We start from the raw sequence: 25,979 nt of genomic DNA, 5'->3' as shown, positions 1-25,979 counted from the left end.
ATGTACATATAATACAATCGTTAATAACCATACTAACACACTTGTGAAGAGTCTCGGTGATTACAATATGTCTACATATACCCTTCAAGTATAAACACAGACTTCAAATAGTCTTTAGTTTCAATATCATATACTTTGTATGTATGTACGTATGAGCCGTTATATTTGAAAGTGGAATAAGTCCGGATGAACGGAAATGTTCAGTACTAAAAACACTATTTCAGTTAAACTCAATTCACAAATTGTTATCAATACACAAATTGGAAAAGCACAATAAACGTATTACAGGCCACCAGTATTTTTAAATATTATAAAACTCAAATCATTATATTTAATGTTTTGTGAAATACTTATTTCTCGAAATAAAGAAAAGTGGATTTAAGCCAATTTCAAATATAAAATTGTACTAAAAATTGTAAATGGATGATTTTTGACCCTCGAGAAAAAATAATTGTAAAATAGAAAATGATCAGCAACTTTTATATATTTGTTATATTTTAACATTTATATTTAAATAAATATAAAATATAATAAGTTCTATTAATGGAATTTATGAACAAAAGAAAAACATGCACCTCTTTTATTAAACTTAATTGTTGAAGCATTATCATTGTCTCTTCCTACTTTCCATTCAATTCAAATTGAGATTTTATCTGGCTTATTCACCGAGATGATTTCATACAAAATTGACATGGCTTTCTTTTAATTATTTCCTATTTCCTGCGTGTATACATGTACATGTTTATTAAAATATTGTTACCGAAACAAAAATTGTGAAATGATTTTCCAACTTTCATCGGACTTTGCATTAAAATACAAGAAAAAATATTGTATTAAAAATTGAAGAAAGCTTATTGCATTTTTCAGGTGATTTATTTTGCTTCAATGAACTGTACTAAATAATCGGTGCATTGCATTGTGTGCAATCTACCGAAACACTTCGATTAACCAACAGACCGTACAATTTACCCGTCTAAAAATAACAAAAATTGACATTTAAATATATAAATTCTTTAAGCAGAGGAAACATGTATATTTAAAACAAACAAACAATAAACCAAACTTCAATATGAAATATATTCATATGTATACAAGCCATTTTGATGCGGCACAAATCGTCACAACACAATGGAAAATATTGATTTTCTCGACGCATACCTAAATAAAAAGACAACCGAACAAATACTCAAGCGGAAAATTGCGTTCCAATTTCCCGCCAATTATCCTTTTTCCGAAATAAGTATACTAGAATTTTGTGCTCAATTCCCGTTCGATCTACTTTTTGAATGAACGTTGGCCTTTTACCATTTTCACCCATCATTTATTTACTAAATCGACGATCAGTTACACACTTCAGTGCAACGATGCACACTCTGATCGTCAATTTAATCGGAACGAGGTTTCATTTACCAGGTCGCAAGCTGAGGTCAAACGATGCACTACATATTATTGCCATTTCAATAGCTTTCCGAATTGTTGAACGCGAATGAATTATGTCCACAATCAAATTTCTACGACTGCTCTCCGATTAATGCTTTATTTTATCAGCATTCGTCTCGCTCACGAATGTTTTGATTTGCTCGGAGAATAAACAAGCCGTTTTATTGTTTAAGCGTTGAAGAGATGCACCTTATCGTTCGAAAAAAATACATAGTTTCGTTAAAAAATAAACGTTCAATAATAGAAATACATACATATCAAAATCGTGTTGAATGAAGCCAAATATTTAACTTAACAAAAATACATAGATACTTCGAGATACTACAATAACAGTGATATATTTACACATTCATAGTTTTAAGATTTACAATAAATCTGATATTAAAAATAATATCATAACTAAGGATGATATAAATCACTTTTACCCATTAATGTACCTATTTTTACTCTGGGAAAACATTTTCGTTGAAAACACGACGGCTTTTCGAAAAAAATATACCGGAGGATCCAGAAATCCCTGTTTTTATTCAAAAAATAAAAAAATATATGATCTTTAAATTTTATTTTTGAATTGAGCTAAAGCATCAAAAGGGTAATATTTTCTCAATTGAAATTGCAGATTTTTAAAATTGCACCAAAAGCCTGATACTTATGCGTATTTAAATACCACTATGTATGCACATAAAAATTCATCCCATCAAGGCCTTCGCAATCCATATTACATATTATGTATTAAGTATGACATAAATTAAAACTATACTTACCAATTTAAATCAACTGTTGAATTTTTTAACACATCACATTTCAACCTACACAAACACAATTTTCAAGTAATTTAAACTATCACCAATTAAGAACACGTACTTTCAGTTACACCAACCGGTTACTCTCACAATGACAAACACAGGAAACGCACTGACTTCTCCCACACCGTTGTCGTAATAAAATATGGACTTATCTCGATAGATTGCTTTTATTTTATTTTTTTCTACGAGCAAAATTCGATACGGCACCTTAATAAGAAAATGTGTATATTTTATCGCTTTAACAGTTGGATAAACATCCTACGTGGAAACGCAATATGTTCGCAAACAAAAATGAGTACCTGTGACATATCAGTGACAATATAACAATGCGAAAATTCTCACATTACACGAAAATATGATATAAATAATATTTAAACAAAAAAATCAAACATGTACATATATACATATGTATATATAGGTACATACATAGTTACGCCTTATCGCTAGTTAAACTATGGATGGTTAATAAATAGTTCAAATGTCGAATGATAATTTGCGCAATTTATTCATAGATACTTGTACATGTGCACTACATACATATGTACATATAATGAATTCATTCATGCAGATGACGTCAACGAACCAAATTTTATTTATACCAGGAAGACCTAACAGGTAAACCCAATGCACTTTCCTGGCCAATGACAATTAAATAAACATGTGTAATAATGTTAACTTTTAACATAATTAAGAAATAAAAGAGAAATAATAATTAGCCTACATATCGTATGTATCTATTCGTACGTCAACGCAAGCGTATACAAATAATTGCATTTCCTTGTAAGCTCGTTTATTGTTTCTATTGATTATGTGTATAATATATATGTACATACGTGCAATTAACCTAAAAATGATGATAGTATAATTTGAAAACATCTACAAAAAAAAAACACCCACAAATTGTCATTTAAAACTTGTGTACATACATAAGTATACTTAATGAGCCCTTTGTTTACAATTTGACACGTTTTTACTGATTAGATTTGTGACCCGAATAGATACCTGACTTTTGTTAGATACCTATAATATATCTATTCAAGTTAACTGTTTAATTTCAAAAAATTATTAGCAAATAGATTATCCTTTAATTACCACTAAAATCATATAAATTTCTCTTGTGTTTATTATCTATATAAACACAGGTATCATAAATTTTCAAAAATAATAAAACAATTCCAAGGTGTTATAACAAGATCGAACGGTCAACATTATAAACAATGGAAATTAATGTAAATATTGAATCTTGTGATTAAAGTGTAACTTTTCAACTCGTATTTGTAATATGTAATGTAAATATATATTTATAATCAACGTACAATGGATTATATGCAGTATCCACAACCATTTTTAATTTTACACCTATATGTATACCATAAAGTCGAATACATATGTATTTTCATTACAATTCCGACAGCATCCACAAAAAAAGTAGACCATGAAAACATGAGTTCGAATCAGTCAAAATCACGAGTTCGAATTTTCGCATGATCACAAAACTTCATCTGTTGTTAATAGTTACATTATTGAATTATTGAATTTTATCTCAAATATTATTATAAAAACCCCTAAATTCAACTCGATGTATATATCCTATAAACATGCAAATGTATATTTGAATTTTAAAACAAAATGTTATATTTTTAAACCTAATAAAAACTGTCTTTTGACTTTGATGTATGCATATCAACTCGTACCTAAATATTTACATATATACATACGCACATTTATGAACTTCTAGAAAAATAAAAACATGTTTCATTTTATTAATACACAATTTTTTAATTTTGCGTCGATACGTCTTAATTTATCGGTACACTGGATAGAGTGAAGATACCAATGAGCTGGTCAAGTAGCTAGAAGAATGAACGAAAGGTGGACAAAATAAGTGCTGGAATCGTACCCGATAGAATGTAAAAAGGTGTAAAGAAGGCCGCAAGGAAGATGTGTAGATGATATTAGAAAAATATGAGGGGTGAGATGTATGAGAGTTACGCAAAATAGAGACGAATTGAAGCGTGATGGTGAAGCCTTCATCCAGCAGTGGATGACGAATGACCGTAAATTAAAATGACATCTTAGTTTAAGTAACTTTGACTGTACTCTTTTGTGGCGATACTACATATGTAGATACTGCTCTTATAACGTACAAATCGAAAATTTTACTTTTCAATTTTTATCGAAACTCATAGTCTATTGAAAAAACAAGCGTACATTTAAAAACGAAAACATTCACTTTACAGTTTTATAAGCGGATCCGTATTTTACATAATCCAGGGGGAAAAATAGCACATCACATCCTCCATGTGTTCACATAGGTATAAAAAAGGAACACTAGCCGATCTATCGAATGGCTTTTGAGCCAGCCAATTTAACAACACCTAAAATTTTACAACCAACGATAATGAAATACGACCCAGCGCGTGCCGCGACATACCTAAGCACGCGATATACCCAATCAAACGAACTAACGACGATCGCTATAACACGCGTGCTGCCGACGCGGACAATACCAACAAACTGATGTCGCACAACAACACTGCTTTAGACACACAGATGTTCACACCGATATATCCACTATCGTGATTATTGTATGCACCGAACGATTGCATTCGGCCGGCGTTCGTTTGACTTAGTCGAATTTTTCGAAATTGCAACGGTTTTGCAAGAAGGCGATGCGCGTCGCATAATAATTTCGCACGGATCGGATCCACCGTGTGAGAAATCCGCAAGCCGGTTGCAATCACGATCGGTTGCATTCGAGTCTTGACTGTAGATAAAATTGTCGATTTTATTCAGCGGTGTGAACGAACCATGAGAGATTTGCATCAACAGTCCGTAGAATGTGCACATTCAGGTATACACACTCTTCATTTACTATTGATATCGGTCAAAAAGATACACGATGTGCATATGTATGTATGTATTTTTCGGGCAAAAAAGTCTTTGTTTGAAGATGGACAAACTCACTGCACAATATGCACAATGCGCACAGTGCACATGGCACATCTACACTGTATAGATACGTAGTTTACATAAAATTATTATAGCTGCTGATCAAATCACATCCAATTTACACTATTACTTTTTATAAACTTGAAGATATGTGTGCTCTTGCGTTAATTGAGTTATTTTAATTTTGTGGCGAGGTTCATGATGAAGATTTCGAATATTGTCTAGTTATTTGGAACACCTTATAGGTAAAAAGAACACTAAATATGTGAATAGTTGCATATATAAAGGGTTTGACTGGCCTTAACCAAACTACAATATCAATAATAATGTTTTTCATCTGGTGCTCAACGAAGTAAAGGAAAAATATTATTGATTTGCAAACAATGGTTGATTTAAAAAAAAATAATTTAAGATAAAATCACTTAAGAAATGACTGATCTTTTATGAAAATGTGTTACTTTTATACATAATATAGAAAGGCTATCGATTTTTTTGAAAATAATATAAAATGTATATCATAAAATTTACTTTAAAATAGAGGAATATGTACATAGAATATACATTATATTGAAAATTATAGTAGCTACCTTATTGGAGTTCTTCATTTAGTTGGATATATGAATTTATATTTAGAATTCAACAATCCTGAATCAAAAATGTTTTATTTTAAGAAATTTATATTTACCATGGTGCCATTATGGGTTGTACCCCAAGGCAACACCTATGGCCAAATTTGCACAAATGTACTGTACATAAATTTAGAACATATTCAAATAATGACAACAAATGGGGATAGGTTGCCAATTTGTTTCAACAATGACATCAGATAAACTGACAAACTCTGATAGGAAACGATTGACCTTAAACACATATATCCAAGGTCTGGCCAGCAACACCGGGCTAGTTATTGAACCTATGACCATTCATAATTATGTTGATAGTATTATACGCTAACCATTTAGCTATGTATGTTGCTGGTTACAGCAGAAATTCTAAAAACGTGACTTGAATGAGTCCTGCTGCTTTAATTTAGTTCAATATAAAAAAAAATTATTATGACACGTTCCGGTCGATAAAAAGTCGGGACACAAATCGTAAGGAAAAAATATTTATATATGTATATAGTAAATCGCTTGCATTCGAGAGCGTGTTGATATAAATTACGCATACACTCACGTATACATATTAAATTTATGCACATACATATATACATACGAACCGATAAATAAAATCATTTTAACATGTAAAATAAAAGCAAATTCTCATTTAATATAATTTAAAAATATAAGCGTCGATGTCATGTTACTATACGTGTATATGTACATACATATAGGTATAAATATTCAAGCCGCTTTGAGAACGCGTGCAGACAGTATAATTTTCCGTAAACATATGTACACTAGTGAATAGCCCGATGAAATATCATCGCATGGGTATAAAATTATTATATAGCCGTATAAAACTAAAAAAAAAATCCGGAACCGGAACCGTTATTTTCGTAGACTCTCATAGATAGTTTTCAATTCTTTATTTGTAATAATTTTCAATTCTTAAAGTTAACGTTTACAAAATTTAATATTTTCCGATTATACACAAACAGTCATTGACCTCGTAACGTTGAATATTATTATTACACATAACAAATTACGTGCATATACATATGATGTGTATTTACAACACGTATTCTGGGCGAGGATATGGCATGCGACGCGAGCTCGTGAGGGCCATTACGTTTGGATCGGAGGGTCCGAGGTTCGATTCCCAGCGCCCGCGGTGAATGAAATCAATTTTTTTCTCGAATATCAAAATATAAATAATTTAAATTTAAATTAAATTTAAATTATAATTATAATTTAATTGAAAATAAATACATAAAAAAATGGTTCAAAACCTCGCTAAATGAAATTATTAAAATTACGTATTTTTATATGGCGAGAAGGAATATTTCAATTAATGTTTAAAAAAAAAGGCGAAATGAAAAATTGGATTTGGCGTGATGTCCGAGACCATTAGCTCAATTTAGACCCATATTCAGGCTATTTGGGATGATCGGTTCGAGTCGCGATAAAGTCGTCTCGTCGAAAAATGAATTAATCGATTTTTATCGATTCGTTCATTATGTTCGGCGAGAGTTAGGACACACACACACACACACACAGATTACCGTCTTTATATATATGATATGTATTATCGAATCTTTCATATGAAATGAAGGGTACGGATATCAACAAATACGTACCGATTTCAACTTTATCGGTCATATAAGATTCCACTTAACCATTATAATAACTATTTTATATAGAAATACATATAAGATTATACATCACAGATATGACGCATTAACAAGCGTTGATATCTCATCGATTACTAATACCATTATCAACGTTCAATATTGATTAGATATATGTATGTATTTACTACATGTGTGTATAAAGAATACTCATCACTGAGAGATATTTATTGTTGCACATCGTCGATTTCAATTAAATACATCAATTCCAAGTAATGAAATCTATTGAAAAACCGCTATTTTGAAATGAGCACTAATGAGTATAAAGTAACTATAGACGCTAGACGCAACAGGTTGCTTCTGAAAAGCCACGCTTTTCATACCGTTCTGTGAATATGAACGAGTGAGTGTGTATTTACAAACGAAATATAAACGGAAAAATAAGGGCTCGTACAAAGTCCACTAAGAAAAATGAAATTGAGTAGAACTGAATTTGTGAAATCTCAATTTTTTTCCATATCCATTAACTTATGATATAACAAAATTTTGGAAAGTCACTCCTTATGATTTTGAAAGCAAATATGAGTACGTCAATATGATTATGATGGAATATTTTTCTCTCAGAAGTTTGCATAAGAGTATTTTTTCAATGAGTCATTTTCGCATTATTTATGTATGTGTATATATATATATATATATATATATATATATATATATATATATATGTACATATGGCTACTATGACTACCTTAATTTAAATCAAATTGTTTGTTAATTTTTGTTTTTTGCCAAACAATTCCAGATATTTTTTTTAATAAATAAATATCTACATACATACATATATAATTTAGGAACAAGAAAAATGCAAATAATATGCATAGTTAAAGTTTGTAAATAAAAGTACAAGTTTAACTAATTACCCAATACAAACTCCTTATGCTCTCAGAATTAATTACACTGCCGCACGGTTATTTTTAATTCAACACAAGTTTACACAGAATTTGAAATCATGCCATTACACTGAGCGGTCCGTTAGTTTTGACCGGTAAGCATTGATTGCGACACATTTCGATGGTCGACTGATGGGACGAGACGCACAAAAGACAGCGAGTGATATGCGAAGACATGGGTTTCGCATGCGCCGCCCCTGTTTTCTATTTATAATATATGATACCCTTTGCACGCTCACCGATACAGTGGGCTCAAAGGGCAACCGACCTTTAAGGGTAATCATCCAAGTGAACTGTTGAAACGGTAAAGGTGCTACGTCAAAACCACCTTTATCCGATTCGAATCCAGCGAATTGCGTCTCCTACAACTGGGAAATCGTATTCGATAGTATCTGTTACTGAATATGATACATAAATTCAGATTTATTTGCTACGCCGTAATACACAATTACTGTTCTGTTCATTGATTGCAATTTACCAATGTGATTAGGATTGATTTTTAGCAATATATTTCATTATAAGTGTAGAAAACTTTATCTCCGATATCGAAAACATTTTTAAAATTTATTTTATATTATATACATATATTGTATATTTTAACGTGATCTTTCGGCCTTAATTTCTACTCGACGAAAATGCGACCGTGAGAACAATGGAAAAAGTTACCTGGTGTCCTGCATAATTTTACCACAAATTTTCCACGAGACAGAAACATCTTCATTCTATGGCCGTTTTTCATTAAAGAAAATCTCAAGGGCTTACATAAGCATTGAACGAGATTTTTGGTGCGACTTCATATGTCCAGATTTAAGAATTTATAGACCCGCAATAGCCTCAAGTTTTCTTTATATAACTAATTAAGTATTTATGAACATACTAGCTAAGATAGAACAAGAGAGGTATCTAATTGCCTCCGAACCTCTGACTTTCATTCTTAATTAATGAAAACACCTTTGGGAAATGCTTTCGCTTTAGCCATCTAAATTTCAGTCATTTGAACTAAAATACCAAAATTATATTATGTCGAACTTTGAAGGATTCAAACCACTTTGACGATGTTCTATATCTTGTGAAAATCTTTTTTTATTTTCTTCCTGGACCTTAGCACTCTAAATATTTTTGTAAAAACTAAAAAGTTCAAGAGTTTTTTCTTTCAAATAAATCTGAACAGATTACAGATTTTCGAAGGCGATGGAGAAACTTTAGCCCGAACAAGTTTTATACCGTGAAATAACACCCATCGCCTAGCATTGTTTTTAAATGAGGGTTTCCACTGTCAACTGAGAAGGTGAAATCACCTCTGCGAAATATTCAACAAGAGTAACTTCAAAAGACCAAGTGCGAGTTTGATAGGGAAAATGGGGTATGAACACAAAAACAAGTTTTTAACGAAAGTTTTTCTCGCGGTAAGTGTCACTAAGATGTAGTCGTTTTATAAAAAAACTAATTTGAAAAAAATCGGCTTCGTATATGTACATACGTACAATGTAGTTAATATTATACAACCACATCACATATAACAACAATTTAAGTATTGAAATTAGCCTCGCGCAATTAAATACATAGTGCATCTGCGAAAATCAAATTAAGCATTCTCTATTACAACTAAAATACACTGTTAAAGGAGAAACTTATATTTTCAGAGCATCAATTTAGATAATTTTTCGCAACATTCTTTTTATGCAAAAGCTTTCAACTCGAACTTAAAACGTTGCACTCTTACTAGCATTTTATGTCCCGAAGGTTCCATCAACTCACTCAAAACCAATTAATTCGAAAGCTCAAAAGCATTAGGTTTATTTATGTACAATAATTTTAAATCTATTTATATTGAGGCAAACAATACAATTCAATTCATATTTAATTAAGTAAGTGAAAGCTACAGTTAAACTTATAAATATGAAAAAAACAGTATTATCGTTCATCAACAAAACATCTATAAAGTATAATTTATTGTATTGACAGAAATATATACTGTATTGACAGAAATGTGTACATAATCTTTCAGCCAAAATATATTAACCATGCCATATAATATTTACTCCCACATCATTGGATAAAAATATCAAAGACCCTATTATGATATTACTAAGCGATCTCAACAATATTATAAATATAATGGTTTGATTATGAGTGTATTTAAATGATATTATATTTTGGGATATATCTCAAATTAGTTTTTGCTTCTAACTAATATATAAATTTTCCGTATATACGCCGTCGTTCTCTCGAGAGTAATCACTCGTTGAATAGTCGAGCAATAGTTGTGCAAGCAGCGGTTCATCCAACTTTGATAGTCTCAAAGTATTTTCATTACACCTTCATTTTCCATAGTCTGATGACTTCAGAAAACTTATCGCGTTATCTTCTTTGCGACGACGACCACATTTTCACAAGAAAAACCGAAGAAAAATTTTCCGTTAAACGATGAATTTCAACCTCGATTGAATTGCTGATGGCCTATCGATTTTCGATTTATATTTTAAATTAAAATTCTAAAGACTAGCCTACGACATAGCAGATGCACAATTGAAGCACCACCCAACAATATACAATACGAAACAATAGACACTACAATTATAATAAAATACAGAAAGAAAGGATCGTGCTCACTTATTTTAAACGTTTTATGTGGGAAAATTTTTATAAAAGCGGAACACGTTTTATTTAATAAATAATTTCATCTTTGTTGTGTACAAACGAAAACAAAGAAAACAAGTATTTGCTTAACAATTAATTCATTACAAAAAACGTCTCAAAAGCCAGTAAAGTTTGAACCGACTACCATAATTGTAACAACATTTTTGCATTTAAATATATTATTATTATACATAATTTTAGTTCAACTTCGTAAATGGCTGAAAAAGTTATTCAATATATACAATGAATATGCATTCATTAGTTATATAATGTTAAATATTTAGTCGAGTCTTGAATACAATATTTTACGATACCAGAGAAAGAAAACTTGTATAAGATTTTACCCCCCCCCCCGCCCTTATTGCCTGAAAAATAACCATAAAATATGGTATTCACTTATAACGTACATTTTTTTCTGAAAAACACTCCCCCTTGGGGAATATACTGCGTAACTTTTAGATCCCCTGACTAATGCATGGCATGACACTTTTGCTAGTATCTTATTTACCTCATCATTCTTATCGTGAACTCTATATATATTATGTACATATAAACATATTCCCATAACGACAAGTCATATACTGTATAATATCTCACTCAAATTTAAAAAATACAAAATTCAATTCTTCGAAGAACATACATATACAAATAAATATGTATGTATACAATGTGCTTACCAAAAGTTGGTTACCACATGCTGAATAAAGCATAAAATATTTATTGAGATATGAATTGACTTCCGAATTTGGAATCAATGAAAAAGTTATAAATTTTTAAATGAAAAATATTATATTTCATAAACCATCCCGAATTCAAATTAAGTATTTATATAGAAGTCCCAAGTCATCAATGGTGTTAAATGCTGATTTATTTTGAATACATCTGACATCCAAAAAATGACAATACAAAATCCAATTTCATAGATCATACTGAAAATGTGAATTCGAGTCATGCATATTTGATTCCAATCAAATTTCAACATTCACACTATCGTCGAATCGAACATTATTGAATTTTAATCTCATCATCCCGACGAAGCGAGGGGGAAATATAAGTACATAGATTGTTTATTGGGAACGAACCACCTGCTCTCGACTACCGACCCAACGATCTAAATTGGAGTATTTCGACGGCCTTTGGGAGGCCCCAGTAGTCGGATACTGAATGGCGAGATAGCCCTGGAATGAAGGGGTGACAGGGACTGAAAATGTGCAAAGGGCAACGAGCAACAAGGACGGATAAGAGGAAGCCATTCAATCAATGTTGAAACATGGCATAATTAAACATAAGTAAACAGTGAGCTGTGAGCTTATAGAAGTTCTAGATTATAAAGCGAATGTGCTAACCCCGTCTACCTCGCAATCACAACCCTATTAATGCTGATTAATTTTATTTGGATTTTGAGCGTCGCATCCGACAGACCAATTAGTTCCAATTAGCAGAACCTCTAGATGAAAAGTTTATCAGTAGACGTTCAGTTTAAAGAAGATCCATTTTAAATTTGTAAAGGCGATGATACGAACGTGCAGACATATTACTCCTCGTCGAGGATCTTCTTTCACACTTAAAATACACGGTCTAAGAAAATAATTACATTTATTACTCAAAGTCTGTAGAATTAAATGAAAATACATACAATAAGTTAATGAAAATTTAAAAATACATATGTATGTATATATATGTACATATACTTTTTTTATTAGAATGTACATATAATATTTATAAACTGACAATATTATAATGGATTATTTGTAGATATTAGGATATTTCGATACAATTTTCAATAAAAATAAACAAACTAAAATGAGTATTTGTATTTGAACAAACATGTACATACATATGTTTGCTACTGATATTTGCCACAAATGCTATTATTTTTCTTTTATATTATACAAAAAACAAAACAACGATGGAAGTGTAATATAAATACTCGTGAAGCTTCTTTCGGTAAAATTACGTCCACACACATGTATGTATGTATGCACATACGTATAAATGTACATATGTACATCAAAAACATTTAAACTATATGTTTTAACATACATATGTACATATCAACATGAAAAAAATATTATTATTGGGTTTATACATATAATATAATGAATTTTTTTGTATATTATAGTATGTACATACATACTTACATACATATGTAGGTACATATATGTACATTTGTAAATTCTTTGAACATCATTCGCGCGTAGTAAACATTCATTGAAATATATGTATAGCCACATAGGTACGTCGAAATATTAAGGTGAAAATTTATATAAATAAAAAATGTACGACGTATAGTTTTATTCACGCTTTGCCTATACACGTTTTGCATATTACAAAACACGAATTTAAACCTTTGTTCATTTTGGATGCAATTATGCATGCGAGCTGAAAATTGTAAATTTTCAACGACGCAAAACACCCCAAGCATCACATTATTTATTTAATAACGAAATCGTAAATAATACACAGCGTGAAAGATTATTCTTGAAGCATATCGTTATTTTTATTTTAATGATACATTTTTATTTATAAAAAAATAATTATATAAATGTTTACGAATTAAACCGTTAGAATTTCCTACGCAAATTGATTGTCCCCGTCAACGTTCTACCTTTGCACGGTATATAATACATTCGAATTCACCTCCTCGCCCCATATTCTGCATTTGTATTAATTTGTATTTAACGTTTGGGCGGTTTCCGAAGAATTTTAATGCGGAACGTTACAATGGATCTGAATATAAATCAGATTTTGAGGCCAAGACTGGAAAAAAGCGAAAGTCTCGATTTTCTCGACGGTGCCGGCAGCTTAACGAGGATTCGAGTTTTAAATTAGCCACCAAATTGAGGCTCCACAAAAGTCGGGTAAAAAGTAAAGTTAGTTCTATCGGTAAGCCACCTCTAAATTACAGGTGAATCCCCTTCAGTTCCTTCGTCTATTCCCCCTCAGGGATATGAGAGTATAATCTCGTACGAAACGTAATACAGTAGCACATGCATTATATACATATGTATACATAATATTTACTTATTTATATCTTATTTTAATTTCAACATTCAAATCATCATAATATTAAAAAAATTCTAAGCCCAATCTGAATCCGAAGAACAATGAAAATTTTTGCAGCGATAACGAAAAATTCGATGTAAATATTCACGGAAGACTATAAATGACGAGGTACATAGTCGAAGCACATTTCAACCGCAGTAAAAAAATATACAAAATATCATTACTCCTACAGTGTAAAGACGTGTCGCGCTGAAAAAAATACAAACACCGAGGAAAATTCGTGGGAAAATTTCACTACGACAGCCTTGGGCGTGAAAGCTTTCGCAACTAATCTGACTTGAGACATATAGAGCTTTTCTGAGCAAAGCTAGATAAAAAAATGTACACACACCTAAGTACTTTGCACATACATATCAAATGTATCAATTCTGTGTAACTTGATACAAACTTCCCAAACCCTTTGGATGCTGGAAATATGTATGTAGATACACGTTTGTACATACATATGTACATATATTATTCGTACATTTTATAGTTGAGGGGTTTAAAGCGGCGCACACGAGACGCGATAGTTATAATTAATGGAAAGGAAACACTGGAGAATATTCAGCGCTTTGTGGAGCTATTGCATGCATATTGCACCTCATTAACTATAATGCATTATTTTCATGCGACAAGCTGTAAGAGTGATTGCAGTATTATCCGGACCCTGCAATGACGGCTTTAACCATAATTTTAGCCATATAGCTTCCGCTTATGAAGTACAATGAAACTTCGAAGTTGAAACTGTTCAAATTTCGCTTCCGACATAAATTGTGCCAAATAAATATAAGGCTTTCTGTGAATGAAAACGAAATTTTATTTTTCATCGCGGGTTCAATGCTTTTCCAAATCGTGCTTTACTTTTCAAGAACCCGAAACGGTGGTACTCGGGGGACTTGAAATTTCCCTTAAAGGCCGTACAATCTTGGTTGGAAGATGTTTGAAGGCTTCGCCGTCTTCGACAATGGGCAATCTGGCCGAAGGCACGAGGGATTGGACCGTGGGGGAAGAGGCTTTTGGCACGGTAGTTAGTTAGCTGCCTCAAAGTAAACTTTAATGTTTTGCTAAACCTCTATAAAACGTAGCCGGAGATATATTGAAGATATATATATATATATATATATATATATATATATATATATATATATATATATATATATATATATATATATATATATATATGTATATGTATATATATATATATATATATATATATATATATATATATATATATATATATATATATATATATATATATATATATATATGTGTATATATATATATATATATATATATATATATATATATATATATATATATATATATATATATATATCCTACGTATATATATATATATATATATATATATATATATATATATATATATATATATATATATATATGTATATGTATATATATATATATATATATATATATATATATATATATATATATATATATATATATATATCCTACATACATTCAAACATAAACAACTAAATAAAGCAATCTTCGTCTTGTTCCTCATTCGCAATCTGATTCTGTGGTAAAGGTAACTCGGTTCATTACCGAGTAAAACCAAAGATAAATTAATCCAAACGGGATGCGAACTACGTGCGTTTTTTTATTCATTTGATCTACATACATATTTCATTTTTATTCATACATATGTATGTATATGCCATAAAAACCTAAAAGGTAAACCCCAATACGTTTTCCTGCCCAATTACAAACAATTATGTATATACAGTGTTAGACATAGAAAATGCCACACTCGATCTTTTTTACATTTTTTTTAAATTCTGTTCGGTATTGTAATTTTCAAAGAATTTTTGAATGGGGTTTGAAGATTTATGAGTAAACTTCAATTTAAGCAAAAAAAAATGGAAATAGTTAACAGGATATTCTTGGAATGAAATATTTTCCGAAAACCTATATATATGTATATATATATATATATATATATATATATATATATATATATATATATATATATATATATATATATATAAACGTAAAACTAGTAAGAACGATTCCTGGGTTCGAAATCCATTTTCCGTGGTAGCTAAACCAGTAGGCTTAAGCGCAAGTAAGTATGAAAATCTAATTAATTTAATTAGTGACTGATTTAAACAAAAATACAAAGATCACCCTTTAAATGATTTCTGGGCGAGTTTCTTAGAAGAGTACCCCATTTTTTCAAAACAAGCTATTATTATTTTACTTCCGTTTTCGACAACCTATGTATGCGAAGCGGAATTTTCTTATTATGCTGCAACGACGTCAAAGTGCAGTGACAGTTTCGATGTCAAACCAGGTATTATGTAGAATGCAACTCACCAATATTGTGCCTGATCAAGAAGCTAGTAAATACATAAATATTAAAATTATACTGTAATATAGTATTGTATATATGTATAGTTTTATATTACTTTCAGAACATCCCTTTTTGACAATAACTTGAAATTACGTGAAGTCCATTTTGTCCTCGGGTAACCTGTATAAATTTCAATAGCCCAGACGTCGCATGGTTTTAACAACCATAAAAATCTGGCTTACAATATTGTATATGTATAAAGATAGATACTACATATACATACACTCACTCCTTTCCATTTAATTATTTGTGTAAATTAATTTCTCTACTGTAATTAGGCAACATATTTCCTACACGTAAATATTCACATAAAATCACGATTGGGTGACATCAAACTACAATTCGAAATAATATATACATACATGAAATGTATATATATATATATATATATATATATATATATATATATATATATATATATATATATATATATATATATACATATATATATATATATATATATATATATATATATATATATATATATATATATATATATATATATATATATATATATATATATATATATACATATATAAATATACATTTTTTTTTATACATACATACATAAATATGTACGTACATTTATTTATTTTATTCGTTTATTTAAAACAAATGAGAAGATTTTAAATTTTCCAAAAGAAAATTGGTAGAAAATTGTTCCTTTGCGTCGCAAACAAGTCGAAAGTAATTTTTTAACACCTGTGTCAGCAAAGCAAGCTCAATGAAATTGAACCAGATCGAAGTACGGTAATTTCCGAGCTTTCCAACTTTGAAATATATTAATTACAATTTTAATGCTGAACTGACTAGACGGCGAGAAATGCGCGCAGACGTTCGACGAAAGTGTTTAATTTAAGCAGAAACTAGAAACAACATCTTCGTGTAGTCTAGCTGAAATCAAATATTTCACATCAGAATGGATTCTATCAATTATGGTTGTACATACGCACGTATGTACACATATACATACATAAATCCATAGACTTAAGGACATAAATTCGCTGAGCGTTGCGCAAAATCCACGGAAAAGATGCTCTTACTATTTTGAAAATACTTTACAGAGAGGAAATGTAGAAAGAAAGAACAAAAATAAGTAAAGCTGCATATTTTACAAAGAAACACTCTTTGGCACAATCGTCACGACAAACACGAAAGACAGACATTGTAAAGCGCGAACAAAGAGAAGATGTTAAAAAAACATACATATGTACACACACATGTACATCGCATCTTAATAACAATAAGATATATGTTATAGCTTTATAAACAAACTAAATTGAGTGTTTTTTTTTTAATATAACTCCAATAAATTGACTTTGGTAAATGAATTTTGTTCTAATAGAGTTTCGTTCATAACGATATAAGATTTCACCTTGTTTATCTAAAGTTACGCACTGTTGATTTCGGAGACATATTTTTTTTCGTTATCCGATCAATCTTTCACGCTTCTTGAACCAATTGAAAGATTGAAAATATTATAACTATACATATAACTAGTAATCGATAAATATAATATTGTTTTGTCATAGTCAAAATTGCGAACGGCGAAGCAATAAATTAATGTGTCAGGGACTTACGTATTATGTTTTTTATTTTTCATAATAAAATCAAATTATTTATATTTAATTTATCATATATTATTTAGTCACCCACAAAATATCAATACTAAGTAAAAAGTGCGAAAAAGTTGAGTCGATCGGTCGAACCGCATTGCAAATTATAAATCCCTCTCGTCGCGTCGGTAAATTGCGAATGATATTAGCATTCACCCTACGGCGAATCGAAGTAAATATTAGAAAGGGAGGAAAAAGTCCTTTTACACTTCAGGAATGCTACCAGAGGTACTAAACTCACATACTTTCGAGTATATTTGCATAACGACGCGGCATCCTGACGCTTCGACGTAAATTTGCAGGAGAATTGCGCCCTTTTATGCAAACAACCCAACGCCGTTAAGGCCTCATTAAGTCAACCATTATCCGGTTAATATTTTAATTGAAGGGGCAAATTGACTTCCGGTAACCTTCGATGAGACAACGTCAATTTAATTCATTAAGATTATTAGAAAATTCTATATTTATAAAAAAATATATATATAAAAATACAAAATAACAATCGTAAATATTTTTACTCCTTTCTTAATTAGAGGGAAATGTTAGGAACCCATACAGAAATCAAATACCTTCATTTTTTCTTACACAAATTTTTAAAACTTATCAATTCAAATTCATAAAATATCAACTGAATTTCAATATTCCTTGCACCGTTTTCTTCTAAAAAAATTATGTCAATAATAGATGAATTTCCGACAAAAATATTTTTCTTTCACGTCTAGACTTATGTCAAAATCATACTTACATATATAAATGTCAAAATTATACCGAAACGGAAAGGTAGCGAGACACTTGCCGCATCTTTATATTAAAAAAAAATCATGTATAATTTTTATATACATATACATACATTTGTTTTTTTAAAAGAATATTGTTCCAGTATAATATATACTAGATCGTATAAAATATATATTTTATCATATATATTTTATATATTTTACTAAATCTATATATCTACTACTAAATCTATATATATCTATATACTAAATCTATATATATTTTTATAAATCTATATATATTTTACTAAATCGTATAAAAATATCATCAATAATCCCTCGACAGTCAAAAGCAACCATGTCAATATCGAGTATCTGTAAATATTCTGTATTATCACTATAATCACGTTCTCAATAGCATCAAATGAAATATGAAACAAATCTATGGAGTACAATTATTAGTCGTTTCATGTATGTATGAATATTAACAAATTCTCAGAGTATTAACATGGCGATTTTAGCATTTAGCATACGTACGTCTGGTCTCATTAGAGCAACTGGGTCTGCAAAATACGATCGATTATGCAAATTTTCACGCAAATGTTCCGTGTGTGGACTATTGTTCGCTTCTCTTCCCATTTTCCTACTCTCTCTCTGTGTCTCTCTCTCTCTCTCTCGGTCTGTACAGGACACTTTCTCATTTCTATTAATAAATTTAAATGGACTGTGTAAACCAGTAAATTTATATGATTTCTCTACTTTTAACGAAACGAAATTCACTGAATTTTTATAATTGAATGTTGCAAAATTACATTTGCAATATTAATAATTATATACGGTACGTGTTCGCTGAATTTCAGTGATTCTCGGGAGAAATAATAATCACGAAACCTTGTTGAAATTCACATATTTTTGCGAGCTTGACCTGAAATCGGAATAGCGAGCTTTGTTAACATGGGCGGATTTCTACATTGTAAATACAATTCGGAAATAGCTTTCATCGGACTCTAGTTAGCTCGTATCGGATTTCATTTATGTTAAAATCTGAAATAGGACCACGCCTTCAACTGGAAGATTATAATTAACCTGTCAATTTGGTATAACATGCTACCGACATTTCAACGGAAAAACTTTTTAGCGTTTAATTTCAAGGGTGAAATATTTAAATTTTGTTTTATCTCTCTATTAAAAGCTGCAGATACGAAAAATAAAAAAAAAATCGATTTGGCCACAAAAACTATCATGGCCCAAAAGCAAGCTGGTACATATCGATACTCATGCCAAACTAGATATGGTGAATATTTAATATGAATGCAACTGTAGTATAGTAATTAAAAGGACAATATCAAATTGCATGCGATAATATTATAATATAACAGTGAAGCAATGCAAAGTTTAAATTCGATTAAATATTTTGTACTTGCAACATTTTGCATATAAATTGTTTAACCTAACATCGTTTGTATTATACAAGAACAAATTACAAACACCCCCTAACAATAATATATACATCTACATTTTACAAAATAATAAACATTACGCAGGCTCACACGGGAATGATACAAAACATACGTATTTTCATTGAAAGGGGACTTTTAGTAGAATTCCCTCTCAGAGTATTGCGTATCCACTCTAGTGGAAAGAAAAACGGTTGCACGGTTAAAATGGTACTTTCAAAGCGCGCTTATTTAATGCAAAAGTTTCTTTTCTCTTTATCTCAAATACGAAATAAATTAATTTATACTTATAAATAATACATTATATCGAAAATTATATTCATATGCGTATACATATATGCATACATACATATTACCGTCGTTTGACATTTCTAGAAAAATAATAAAATAAAATGAAAAGCAAACTTGCTTTTATTAACATTAGATAGACAATATGAAATACAACATACCAAAAAAGATTTATAATCAAAGTTATTATTTACAAACTTTGAAATTCTTCTACACGCTATGTGTAAATGGGTCGTTATTTTACTTTATTGAAACAAACTTTACCACTTACAACTCTGTTTATCGCTTTCATATTAAATACAAATACGATTTTATCGAAAAATTCACAATAAAATAAATTGTTCACAAATAAACTGCTTTTTTTACTATTCAGAAAAATAATTACACTGATCGTGATTAAAATTTAGGAAACGACTTGTCTTAAGAGCAGACAAATACATATTATGAATTAATTTTACTTTAAACTCGAAACGAAAATCGGAGAAAACAATGAAAATTTTATCGGATCTCGCGAATATACTAATATAACTTGAAAATTTAGACACCAAACTTTAATGGATAGCATTAATTGTTTAATAACCGAATACGAAACTACGCACGTACTAATTTAATGGATATGTTACAGTCAAAGTGTATTTTCATTGTAATATATGTCAACGGCCTTTTCATATTCATTCATATTCGGATAAAATTCAACTTGTAAATTATCACTCTACAAGTGCAAATACTTTTTCAATAAGGTGCGCCAGTTGTATTATAATATCTTTGAGAGTTGAGTCTTGACAGTTCTGGTGTTTTTACGAATACTTTAGAATTCAATAATGCGTTAATATTTGCTAAAAATTCCAAATATTATAATACTAATCATAAAATGATAACACTAAGAATGTGTTCAAAACAAACATGTGACTTCCTCAATTTACTAGTTGAGTGACGTTTTCACGAAAACCTAACCATACCCATCTAACCTGGTACCAATTTATAGTTGAACTGTCTTTTTAGTTGTAATATATTTTGACAAGTTGGAATGTAATTCGCCACATAGATCAACTTACGCGGGCTAGACGGAATACATTCCAACTAGTCAAAATATATTAAAACTGAAACTACACTTCAACTATGTATGTATAGCGGTAGTCGGTATAACGGTAGTATGTAATGTATCTTGACAAATTGGAAAGTAATTCGCCACATAAATCAACTTACGCGGGCTAGACGTTGTATATTCCAACTAGTCAAAATATATTACAACTGAAATTACACTACAACTATGTATAACGGTAGTCGGTACCAGGTTAGATGAAATATATTCCAACTAGTCAGAACATACACTTCAGATTGTATTACTTTTATTGCGCTCAATCTTACCTCATTTGGAATGATTGATTCTATGTAAAATATAACACAAACACATTGTTTTTGACCGAAATCGACTTTACGTTGTATACAAAGTCAGAATGATGCGATTCATCTCTATGTGAAACGACGACCGATAAATAGATCTTTCCGAGCGTTACACTCGTCCGAGTGCAAAAACCGCAAGAATTATTAAGCCATCAAACGCGGGCACGCCAGCCTTCGGGGAAATCCCCGAAAGCGTTTCCATGGCGCACGTGTAGTAAATGGCCGCCGCCAGCGAAAGCTGAATAATTGATAGTGACCGTTCGGAACGTGGACGGCGACCTTAAGAATTTTCCACGGCTGAGTCGTGCGACTCAGAGCTTTTAACCATCGCTCGGTCCAAAGTCGGCATGCATAAAAGATGACGCTCTCGGACCGGAAAAGCTAGATGTGCCGCGCCCGAGGGAAATACTAGATGCGGTGCAATTTTTAAATTATTTGAATACATTCATCCGTACTCTATAAACACATATACGATATCGACGGCTCTTTCGTCTGATACAAAGCGCCGTTCGCAGGGGTCGGTGATCGAACCTATTGATGGGTATGTTTTTCCGGGCAGCCTTTTCAGCCTTTTGAAAACGCTTTTCAACAGAGTTCGAGTGCGATTGAATATCGCTCGTATCGTCATTCATATTTCATTTTCAATAAAACTAGTTACACGGGTACTACATAAAAATACGTATCGACGTATCTGTCACTTAGATTTTATGAATATAGGTATGTTTGAAAATACATAACAACGTACTCGATTTAATATGAGCCGTTATATTTGAAAGTGGCGGAATTTCAATTTTCAGTTCTAAAAACCCTAATTCGGATTGACTTAATTCACAAATTATTATCACTTCTTTTGATTCGATATGTCTAGAATCTTGAAAAAGCAAAATAAACGTATTGCAGACTACGAGTATTTTTAAATATTGTAAAACACGAAACATGATATTTAATGTTTTGCGAAATATTTCTCGAAATGAAGAAAAGTGGACTTTCCACTTTCCATATACATACATATGTACATATAACGGCTCATATAATACAAACAATAACGGCGCATTTGAAATGCCATGGCGCAACGTGGCGCAAATTGAATGTTTACCCATAAATTTATTGCGATATTGATATAGACAAACTAGAAATAACACAGCAGCTGGTAGACTGTGCTTACTTTTTACATATGTATGTATGTATGAACATTACATATTAACCACAGCGTAGCTTACTGGTAGAGCCAATGTGTACCAGTAGAGAGTTCGTGGGTTCAAATCTATAATAATAATAATAACTAGCAAAATACATAGCCCAGTAGTTAGCGTATAATGCTAATCAATAATCAACTGGAGTCATGGGTTCAATCCCTGGCCTGGTGCTGCTGGACAGACGTTAGATATATGTGTGTATTTGACTCCAGGTCGATCGTTTCCTATGAGAGTTTGGCAATTAATCTGATTTCAATGTTGAAACGGTTTTCATTGTTGAACGATCCTCGTTCGTCACCATTATTTAAATATATTTTCAAATTTATAATAATGTTATAAATTTATATAAATTACATATGTACAAATTTGGCTATAGGTTTCACCTTATGGCAAAACCCGTAATTGGGGCATCATGGTAAATTTAAAAAATGTCCCGGGCAAAATCGAGTAATTAATCTATTCATGTACGCTGCTGGCAACATTTGAGTGATCGAGTATAGGTATATTAAAACCCGGATCGATCGTCTCTTGCTAGAGTTGCAGATTATCCAGCTGAATAACCACCTAAGTATTTAAAGGATTATACAATAAGAAATAATGATATCCATAGTTATTATACTAGAAATAAGAACAATTTATTTGTAGGTACCTAAAGTAAGGAAAAAGAAGATAGATAGTGGAAGATAGAAAGTTATAAGACACTTCTGTGCATATAACTTTAAAAAATAATAATAATAAAGGACAGTGTATATAACTTAAGTATGTATATATATATATATATATATATATATATATATATATATATATATATATATATATACACACATGTATATACACGTTGGGCAAAAGAACTGTATTATATTTGAAAGCTCGTATCTTACAATGTGAGAATGAAAGGCTTATCGAATAAACTAAACTAAAGTAATCGATTTATGATGTTACATTTCTATAATACTTCTACATACATACGTACCAGTGGCGTGCTGTGGATATATGTATGTATATACGTATGTGTGTGAGAGTAGAATACAAGGGGACTATTTGAAATTATACCGAGTCCCCTTGTATCCTGCTGCAAATGTAAGAAAGGCTGTGCGATAAAAACAGAAAGATTTTCCCGGCACGCCACTGACACGTACATATGTACATTAAAAATCAATGTTTACCTTAATAAAAGCAAGTGCGGTATTAGAGGTTACGCACACTATAATTGAATCTCCCGTGTTGTAAATGAAATATTTTGATTATTTCGGACAATGGATAAATTTCATCGCGAAAGAATAATTTTATCCGGAAAATTTAATGTTATCCCGAATATGTATATGATTTTCATCCTGAAAATACGATTTAACCTAGAAGATTCGAATTTCTTCCGTTTTGGTATCAATTACATTTTTATACAGAAAAAATGGTTTCATATAGAGAAAATGATTTTTTCGGGAATGTGATTTTATTCGAATTTTTTTTCGATACCTAGTACAATTTGGTTTCGTTAATATTTCAGGTTGCTTTTTCTACCGTCCGCAGCATCAAAAATACGACCCTAAAATATGTACATACATAGACACGAGACTAACAATATTGCATATTTGTCACATAAATCATTCATCTTTAGATGATCAATATCGATTTTAGCAATTAGATATTACCGTTATTGAACATAATAATAAATAAATAATTTTGTGTTTATCCTGTATGGTTTATATTGAATATTTGATCGTAATTTTATTTTTGTGTACTTAATGAAAAACGTGATGGCAATTTATTTGCCAGAGCGCAATTTGCGTGTTTATGTAGTATACTGCAGGAAAATGCACTGGAAAATTGAATATGCGACGAACATGTTGCGGTTTTTCCACACAACCCCCTCTTCCCTCTCTACCCTCGCAGCGTCCTCTCATCTCATCCTAGTTAGTGCATGCAACAGGCCGCGTGTAGTTTCCGGTGCATTTCCTAATGCAACCACACTCTGCCATGTTAGCCACATCATTATTTAAAACGTTGAAACCCATTAATACGGCTTGTTTGTGTCGACCGCCGAAATATCGCCTACAATATTAGCATTCATGAATTAACTCGTATAACATAATATATGTACATATTGATACCAAAATTATAGCTTGAAATATTTTACAGCGATTAGGGACAAATATCTGATATATTAGGAGTACATATGTATATGTTTATACAAACACACGTACATAATATTATATTGAAACAATTTCACAAACGGACCAAAAACTGGTTTATTGAATTTTTTATAAACGAAAATTGTCTCTGTACTTTTTCGGCGATCTTTGAGATACCCACTTCACTCTAAAAAACAAGGCGAAATTGCAACAAATGGAAACAATAAAAAGTGTGAGAGAGTGTTCTCTTCATAAAAATGGATCTTTTTTTCGCGAAGATCGACACTTGCGAATCCATGCGTTTTTTTTATTATTTCGTTGCCATAAATTATATCCGATTAAATTTTTTTATTCATTCTGGCAATCTAAGTACCACCAACCGGTGAAAAATTTCCATCGTCAAACGAGAATTTCCCTTTTTATATTACGCGCTTTCATTATGATTCCACGTATGATAAACCCATGAATTCGTTAACTACCCTTTGTATTAACGAAACGCGGCTTTTTATGGATGTGAGTTTTTCGAATAAAAATCACAAATATGTTTTGAAACAGCATATCCGATTTTAAAGTGCTACAATTAACTCAACATTTTTAAAACGAGGAAGGGGTACGCACTATCATCAGCAAAATCAAAACAATTTGGTACATAAAAAAATCCATAGAATATCTAATTTGACCATAGTAAACCGTGTCTTTTTATACATATTATGTTACTTGGATCTTTATT

The 25,979-nt window shown here is 30.8% G+C and overlaps 2 protein-coding genes across 2 annotated transcripts in view; one reads left to right on the top strand and one right to left on the bottom strand.

Annotated features, from left to right (window-relative positions):
- The window catches only part of Epac (Exchange protein directly activated by cAMP), a 129,689-nt gene that overhangs the window by 54,982 nt on the left and 48,728 nt on the right, over positions 1-25,979 (bottom strand). The window lies entirely within an intron of this gene.
- Positions 4,852-25,979, top strand: part of LOC143916211 (trypsin-1-like) — a 38,604-nt gene continuing 17,476 nt past the window's right edge. Inside the window, exon 1 of the mRNA XM_077437195.1 lies at positions 4,852-5,100. Coding sequence (XP_077293321.1) covers positions 5,058-5,100 — 43 coding nt within the window. The 5' untranslated portion in view covers positions 4,852-5,057. The remainder of the gene's footprint in view (positions 5,101-25,979) is intronic.

The sequence above is a fragment of the Arctopsyche grandis genome, chromosome 8 (genome assembly GCF_051622035.1).
Source record: "Arctopsyche grandis isolate Sample6627 chromosome 8, ASM5162203v2, whole genome shotgun sequence".
NCBI lineage: Eukaryota > Metazoa > Arthropoda > Insecta > Trichoptera > Hydropsychidae > Arctopsyche > Arctopsyche grandis.
Note: the sequence above shows the minus strand (reverse complement) of the source record. Positions and strands in the feature narration are given on the sequence as shown.